The 8,730-nt window shown below is 42.1% G+C and overlaps 1 protein-coding gene across 2 annotated transcripts; it reads left to right on the top strand.

The window, feature by feature from the left end:
• The first annotated feature begins 68 nt into the window (after positions 1-68).
• Positions 69-8,309, top strand: LOC107318141 (cytochrome P450 2J2-like). 2 transcript variants are annotated; one of them, XM_015871579.2, is made up of 10 exons: positions 69-1,333; positions 3,168-3,281; positions 3,968-4,130; positions 4,987-5,136; positions 5,336-5,496; positions 6,109-6,285; positions 6,507-6,648; positions 6,888-7,075; positions 7,590-7,731; positions 7,883-8,309. In XM_015871579.2, exons 1-10 carry the CDS (start codon positions 1,262-1,264, stop codon positions 8,059-8,061), a joined length of 1,488 nt encoding a protein of 495 aa, XP_015727065.1. In that variant the 5' UTR covers positions 69-1,261; the 3' UTR covers positions 8,062-8,309. The 2 variants fall into 2 exon arrangements, with proteins under 2 accessions (XP_015727065.1, XP_032302449.1); XM_032446558.1 differs by lacking the exon at positions 69-1,333 and having other exon boundaries at positions 2,637-3,281.
• Positions 8,310-8,730: the final 421 nt, after the last annotated feature.

Here is an 8,730-nt window from a genome sequence, read left to right as displayed (position 1 = left end):
ACTTGGAAATATGTGATCCATTGCAGCTGGCCAAGCCACACCTTCTCTCTTTTATGATCTGCAATTGTGATCTGTCACAGTTTTTTGACACAACTAGTATTTTTTCTTTTTCTTTCTTACTTTTTGTGTGTGTTGATATTGGTTCTTGCAGTCATTGTCAAGCAGTTATACTAGAAAACCAACTGTCTTGCATAGTGGTAACACCTTCTGAAGTTACTTGTAGTTAAATGCTGAGGATGTGTTACTTATTACCTTCCTGAAACACTGTGATTTTTGTGTGGTTTCTTTTACATAAGTGGAAATGTGTGCACAGTGCACAATAGGATACAGACTCTGAGCAGGAAAACAGTTGAATTTAAGCAACAAAAGGCTAAACTGAAGTCTTAAGTGTCTTTCTTTGCTTAGTTGCTATTCATTGACTTTCTCTGAAGTAGATTGCCTTAAAAGTGTCTGTAATCTCTACAACTGAAAAGCATCTCCCATCTTATCTGTTTCTGTTGGGGTGGCAAAACCTGGTTTATCTGAATTTTTTCCCCCCCTCCAGCAAGAAAGCAGCACTATCAGAAAGGTGAGATGCAAACAAGAGGTGAGTGTGGTGCCTGCATTGTGCTCAGGGTGTGTTATAATACCAGGGCTTAGGTGCTGAGTTGTGGGTTGCAAAGGTGGATTTAGAGTGTGTTAGAAAGCAGTGTGAGGCTCTGTGCTGTTGCAGGTATTGCTTGGCACAGCCGTGTATGCAGGGCTTGCGTGGGGAGGTGCTGCTCACACAGAATGGAGACACTGAACAAGGAATTGCCCTCACAACAACCCCTTTCCAAAATCCTCCCTGTGAGATCCTCTTCTACCTTCTCAGTCCCACCATTGTGTTATTGGTTTTTTGGTCCTGTGATGCACCTTGTTTTATTTAATGGAATGGTAGAGATGCTGAATGCCTTAGGTTCAGCCACGGTACCTCTGGTACTGCTCTCAATAAGGCTTCACTAAGAAGCAATGCTTGTTGTGCAGACAGTCTTAGTTTTGGCCTTTCTTAGTGTTTGAGTATTTGTTTCAGCATTTTTGATGTATTTAGTAGCCTAAATATTGCACTTGGAATGTTAATAGTCACAGTCAGAACAGAACGTTTCAGATAAGAGAAAGCTGAAATGGGTATTAGCATTCTGTTTCTTCCTGAGAAGAACTTTGAGTTCTACCATGGTAGCTGAGAAATGTTCAGCTATTGCACATTTAGCTTTTGGGACTGGGAAGAACATAATTACACTTGATGCCATTCTCATTCAGAAAGGAATGTGGGCTGAAACACCAAAGGGTTTTGGATTGCTCGCGATTGGGAAAGGTAGAATCTATTTTTCAACAGTGTGGCAACACCCATAGAAACCAGGAGGTGGATGGATTTTTAAGCAGGGGAGCTCATCTAGGAGTGACTGAAAGGAAAAGCCCAGTGCTGTGCTGTTCATCTGTTTTACTTTTATTACGGGACATGCTTTTTGCTTAATGCTTTTTCTTGTTGCACCTTTATTTTGGCTGTTACTGGGTGTAATTTGTGGTCAGCAATGGCTGCAGTGTAGAAACCTACTGAATGACAAGCCTTAATGTGGACAAAAACACGCAGAAAGATTACAATTATTTGGAACAGCTATCTTGGAAATATCCTATTCAAACCTTATAAAAATGAAACAAATTGAATATCTTAATGTTTTTTTTCAACTTCTGTGTGACTACTTGCATTGCAATCTACCCTGACTGTATCACCTCTGTGCAGAGTACCTTTTACATCAGCTCTGTGAATATACACAGTTGAAATGCACAGAGCAATTACCTGTTGCCCAATGCAGGAGCAAGCAGTGGTCAGCCTGCTACTTAATGCTTACTGCCACTCTTGAGTCACTATGTGATTCTGTACTTAGCAGACAGGCATTGTATGAGGACATGTCACCACAACACTTCTTGGATCCAGCTGATTTCCATTGTCGTCCCCCAGTTCTCAGCTTTTTTCTTCTTTTCCCATCAGTGCTTTCTCTTATAATTTGGGCAAATAACCTGAAACATTCACCTGCTGCTTGCTAAGGTAGGGGATGATGTAATAATATGTTGTTCCTCCTTGTATGGTGAAGATGGAGCGGGAGTAAGCAGACGAGGGTTTGGGTTTTGTAGCAGATCACAAACTGAAACATGAGTCAGTATTTCAGAGCCATTAGAAAATGATGATCTTTTTTAAGGAAGAAAGTTGTGCTTGAAAGCATTTTTTAACCTGGAAATTAATTTGCATGACACTGGCTGCTTATCCAATTTCTTCATTGACTTAAAGGCTGACACTGACAATGTACCGAGAAGAAGTAACTCAGTTGTCCCATTCTGCTCTGTTTGGGTTTGTAGGAAAGAGTGGGCCGTGCTGGATGTGTCCATGAACCCTTCAGTTACAACAAACAACCAAATAAAAGCCCTTAGCCAAACTCACTCATGTCACAGAGACATGAGTGGGCTGGGTGGTGATGGCTGATGGTTGATGGGCTTGTGAAGTACCAGTGGTGACTGGACAAGAAGTCACACTCTGTTCCTTGTTGTGCATGTGGATGTCACAGAGGCTTTGTACTGAGAAAGGATGAACCTGAGTACAGGTATTTTCAGAGCTAGTTCTGACAACTTGCAGTGGGGCAATCTAGAAGCTACCAACAATGGAACATCTTTTTTTCTTTAAAAAGCAGACAGAAATATGGAAAAACAAAAATAAGCAACAAACCACATGCAGGCAGGCACAACAAAGAACTCCAGCTTAGTATCCCAGCTCTCTGCTTGCACCTAACCAGTGCTTCCAACCAAATCGGCTGCTCAATGGGATGTTTCTGAATAGCAGATGAGAGTCAGAATGAAGTGCCCGCCTTCTGGCCTTGGTTGGATCTCAGAGTGATGGCAGCTATTTGCATATTGCAGCATAGCAATGTATTAAGTGTGCTCGCAAGTGGAAACGCTCTTCATTTTGTTGGCTAGAGAAATGTGGTAGGGAAGAAAGCTTAGATGTGGCAGTCTGGGTTCTCTTTGGGAAGAGTTAAATAGAATCCGAGTCAGTTTAACAGATTAATAACAGCTTTCTCAGTGACAGACTGGATTAGAGGTATGAAATGGTGACTGTGGTGTTATTATCCCTAGTTTTGTTTCTTCTGGGTTTGCAGTTCCTGAGACTGCAATGGAGAAGTCGCCGGTTTCCTCCAGGCCCGGTCCCATTTCCCATCATTGGAAGCATCTGGTGGATAAATTTTAGAGCTGACCACGGGAGCCTGAAAAAGGTACGCATTTGTGGATGGGAATGAAGGAACAAAAGCTGTAACCAACAACTACGGTTGCTGACAGGTTGATATGTTGGTTGGGAGAACTTAAAAGGGAGGAAAGATGTGTCATGGAAGTTAATTGCAGTGCCTAAAGGAGTCAAAATCTACAGCCTCCTGTGATATAAATGAGTATGGGGATAGTGATGTCTTTGGGTTAAAGACAAATGGAGGATTTCAGCATTTTTGAACCTGTTTCTCCAATGTTCTGTTTGTAAATGTGTAATTTCAAGAAGTTCTAGGGTTTTTTTTTTGGATAAGGAAATGAAATGAGGAGTTGAAAAATGTAACTAAAAATGGGCAGGTGAACTTTCATATGAAACCTACTGTAAATACCCAGACAGGGGTGTTTCTATAATAATTAATATCAGAAAGATAACCCATGTTATGTGTTAAAAAGAGCAAGTGCAGCTGTTCTTTTCACCATTCGCATTACTGTGAATAGTGGGATCCCAGAGTGATGCCACAGTTTTACTGTCATAAACGTTCCCATCGCAGAACAAAACCATTTTCCCTTCTTCATTTCCTGAACCCCGGGGTAATGTCACGTTGGAAGAGAAGACCCCATTGTGTGTGCATTCCGGTTGATGTTTCTCCTATTGTTTTTTGGCTGGTTTGTTTTTGTTTTGCATTGACTTAACACGCAGCTAGCAAAAGCCTATGGGAACATCTGCACACTGTGGCTGGGTCACAAACCCATCGTGGTGCTGTATGGCTTCAAAGCAGTGAAGGATGGTCTCACCACCAACTCGGAGGATGTTTCTGGGCGGCTACAGACTTACTGGTTCAACAGATTTTCTTCTGGAAAAGGTGAGATGTGTATATCTGCTGAAGGACTATGTCTGCTGACAAGCTCTTAGTTCCCTGCTCACCCATCCCATTTGTTCATGAGGATCAAAATAAAGCAATTCTGCAGCATTCCTCAGTTGTCACCTAAGTCCCACTATCACATGTATGTCCCAGAATCTTACCAAAGCAGCAGCGTTTGCACTTGCTGATGTAATTTATCCAGTACTGGTGTTGTCTAAGTTTGTGCCTTGCTTTGAAATAATCCAAGGCCTTCAAACTCTTCATTTGGAGCTTGAGGAGCAGAGGCTGAAGAAATCCTTGAAGCTCCCAGTTTCTTGTTTGCACAATGGCTGCTGTGGAGAAAGCATGCACTGAGCTATTAAACAAGAAGTAGAAGTGGCCCTCTTGGATGTCCCAAGGCACTGGAGTTTTAGATGTATTAGTGAGTCTGTAGGTGCAATGTGTCTTTGTTTAGAACTTCTTACTGTGCTATTGTTTACATCAGGCACTGCTGAATTTTGGTGGATGGAGGATAGAGTTCTGTATTTGAAACAGGAGTGGTTAAACCGGTTTCCATCAGCCTCGTATCCATCCAAGGATAGAACAAGAATAGGAGACCCGCAGACCTCTCCAATGAGCTCTTCAGAAAGGTCTCTTGGCCTTGAGCTGCTCACTGAGAGAGACCATCGTATTTCCAGGTGTAGAAACCTGAACGTACTGTTGGCTGAGGAAATCTCTCTGCCACTCCTGCAGTGGTGACACAACATCAGTAGGGGGACAGTACCCACATGGGGATGTTGGCAAACATAGCTTGCAAGTAAGTATTAACGTGACATGAATATTAACATGGCATCAAATTGATTCTTGATGGCTGAAGGTATCCTGGTCTCAAATGGTCTTATCTGGAAAGATCAGAGACGTTTTGGAATTGCAACTCTCCGGAAACTGGGAATGGGGAATAAAGGAATGGAACGTGGGATACAAACCGAGGCCCGGCACTTGGTGGAGTTCTTCAGGAACAAGGATGGTATGGCACTGAGGTGGTTGGGAGAGCAGTCGTGATTTTGACACAGCACGTAGTTTGTGTAACTCAGAGGGGTAAGACTATTTTTGCTCCAGAAGTAAATAGCATGGGGGGTATCTGTGACAAAACGTCATTGTGATCTTGCTTTCAAGATTGCAAAGATGATGGTGCTTTGGTGACCAGTGCTTATCTCTGTTGGCAGGAAGAGCTGTTGACCCTTCCTTCCCCATTGTTCATGCAGTCTCCAATGTGATCTGTGCAGTGGTGTTTGGGCATCGTTTCTCCCTACAGGATGAAACTTTCCAGCAGCTGATGGAAGCATACAATAAGATCGTGGCTTTTGGGAACAGCTACATTTACTATGTGAGAAAATAGCTCATTTAACATGCAAAGTACTTAATTATTGAACATGATATTTACTGCTCTGTCGGGCAATAGTAATTAGAGAATTTTCATGCAATAATAATTATAGCATTATATATTGTCATAGTTATTACAGTATTTAGGACATGCTAAAAGCTGATCTTACAACAAATACCAGCCATGAATAAGAACTGGATTTGAAGTGCTTTGGATGTGTCATTGTTCAACCATTATATTAATAATCTTTATTAGAATTCCCCAAGAAAGGGAATGTGCCTGGGGTGTTGCACATTTCTGAAATGTCACATTGAAAAGTGATATTTGTTGTAGGGGGGTAGAAGAGATTGGTTTTTTTCCTCTATATCAAGGTAGTATGTATTAATATTACATGTATTACTGTTAATGCATGCAAAATAGACCTATCTGCAAAACTGGATTCTTTTGCTGATGAATTGACAGGGCAGATAGTCATTGAGTTATGCAGCTAAGGGAGGAATCCAAGGTTGAAACTGACTCAGTAACTCATCACCAGAAGTATCTGCACTGTATTTCTGTATGGCCTTGCTCATGTTGTATAACTTACAGTAGCTGTGTTGAATGCTTGCTCCACAGATCTATGAAATTCTCCCATGGCCTTTAGAGCACCTCCCAGGACCCATACGAGAAGTAGAATCTTGCTGTAATTTTATTCGTTCTTTCATAAGTCAAGAGATCAAAAGTCATAGGGAGAGACGCACAGTGGATGAACCAAAAGATTTCATTGACTTCTACCTGGATCAGATGGAGAAAGTGAGTAATTTGTGCTGGACTTGACACAGATGCAATCCCTATCAAATACAAATATGAACCTTGAATAGGCAATGACCTGTTTTAGAAGTATAAAGTAGCGCATTTGCTTATTTTTATGCTGTGCGATCCTTAGGGCAGGGTGGGCAATGGGTGGTTTTAAAGATGCAGATATTTAGATGGATTCTGTGCTCTTATTTCACCTTTCTTACTGACACCTGTAGACTAGAAATGTCCCAAATTCTACCTATGATGAAGAAAACATGTTGCAGTCTGTTTTTGATCTCTTCCTGGGTGGCTCAGAGACAACTGCTACCACTCTACGTTGGGCACTACTCTATATGGTGGCTTATCCAGACATTCAAGGTGAGTCAGAGATGCGGACATGAAGGTGTTCAGATATTGTACTGAGGGACGTGGCTTAGTGGGAAATATTGGTGGAAGGTGGATGGTTGGATGGATGATCTTGGAGGTCTTTTCCAACCTGGGTGATTCTATGATTCGTTCAAGTAGATAATAGTCGGTTCCACATATTTATTTTCTTTAAGACGGCCTTTTCAAGCAACATGGTGTTGTTCTACGTATAAAGTTCTTTTCCTCCCTAGAGAAAGTCCAGAAGGAGCTGGATGCTGTTCTGGGTTCTTCCCACCAAATCGACTATGAGGATCGGAAGAAACTGCCCTACACAAATGCTGTGATTCATGAGATCATTCGCTTTAGCAGCATTATTTTAATCACCATTCCTAGACAAGCAGTGAAGGATACAACTGTTTTGGGTTATCAGATTCCGAAGGTACCCTGTCTATTCTAGTGTGATCTTTGGCCATCTCTACCTGCACAGTATCACTCTGTGCTCTCCCTCTGCCTTGACAATTATAAGTTAAAATGCATCATTCCATTTGCAGGATGCATTGGTTTTCATTTGTAACTCATAAGCTTGTCAGAATTGGGAAAATCATTATATTAGGTTTAGGATAAGAAGGTAAATAACCATATATACTTCATTCTGTTGCATTTGCTAACAGGATGGAAAAGGAGGCATGGAGGGAATAAAGCAGGGAAATGTCTGAAACTGAGATATAGAGTTTTCTTTCTTTATTTATTTTAAGAAACAAACGCATGATAAAAACCTCAGCAAAATAGGACAGTTTGTGATTAAGCAGTTTTCCCCCAATAAAATACTTGTTCTATGCTTACTGTGTGCCCAGCTGTGCCCCAGATTCTATGTGGAATTCATTTGTGTCCTTTCGTTCTTGATGACTGAGAAACACAGAGGCAGAACCGAGCCAACAGCATCTTCTTTGCAGGGTACCATCATCATGGCAAACATAGACTCAACTCTTTTTGACCCTGAGTATTGGGACACCCCTCACCAGTTCAACCCTGGTCATTTCTTGGACAAGGATGGGAATTTTGTGATCCCAGAGGCGTTCCTGGCCTTCTCAGCAGGTAGGTGAGCTAATAATGAAATGAGTTAGATTCTGTATGTGAAGCAGTACTGTTTTCCTTCTGGAAAAGGCAAAACAAAAGGAGTGTGATCCCAGACAAGGTAAGGCTCCAGCCTTTTCTGGGGGCTGACTGCATTTCCCTTCCCCTGCAGGTCATCGTGTGTGTCTGGGAGAGGTGATGGCCAAGATGGAGCTTTTCATCATCTTCTGCAGCCTGCTGCAGACATTCAAGTTCACCCCACCAGAAGGAGATAAGGAAATCAATCTGAGCTTTATCTTTGGGAGCACAATGAAACCTCACCCCTATAAGCTCTGTGCAGTTCTTCGCTAGGTTGCAGTGTATGGTAGATTTCGGGAAGAGGCATTCCCATGGGTTTGCAAGCAGACTGATCTTTTCTGTACCTTTTATATTCCTCATTTCTAACTCAAGTTCAGAGTGAATCTGAACTGTTGTGTCATGTTTCTAAGAAGCTGGACCTGAAAAATATTCTGGTTTTCCTTTTTGTAGCATCTGGAAAATCTATTTACATTTTTTTCTTATATATTAGAAATGAAATAAACACAGAAAATTTAATATTAGAGTGTCTGGTCTTACTTCAATGCTCAGTAGGAATTCTACTAGGGGAAAAGGAACGTTAAAGTTAGGTCCTGGGGGATGCTTCCCATCGTTCCCATGCATTCCTATATTGCATATTTTCAAACAAAAAGAGAGGAGATTTAGACTGGATAAAAGAAAAAAAGTGACAGGAAGGGTGGTGAGGCACTGGCACAGGTTGTCCAGAGTGGTGGTGGATGCCCCATCCCTTGGGCCACCCAAGGTCAAGCAGGACAGAGCTCTGAGCACCTGATGGAGCTGTGGGCGTCCCTGTTCACTGCAGGGTTGGACCACATGGTGTGTAAACCAGAAGGGGGGGATTTAGGTTGGATGTTTGGAAGAAGTTGTTCACTCAGAGGGTGGTGGGGCTCTGCACAGCCTGCCCAGAGGAATCGAGGCGGTGCT

This window comes from Coturnix japonica, chromosome 9, assembly GCF_001577835.2.
Source record: "Coturnix japonica isolate 7356 chromosome 9, Coturnix japonica 2.1, whole genome shotgun sequence".
NCBI classification, from domain to species: Eukaryota; Metazoa; Chordata; class Aves; order Galliformes; family Phasianidae; genus Coturnix; species Coturnix japonica.
This window is presented reverse-complemented; position numbering and strand designations above follow the sequence as displayed.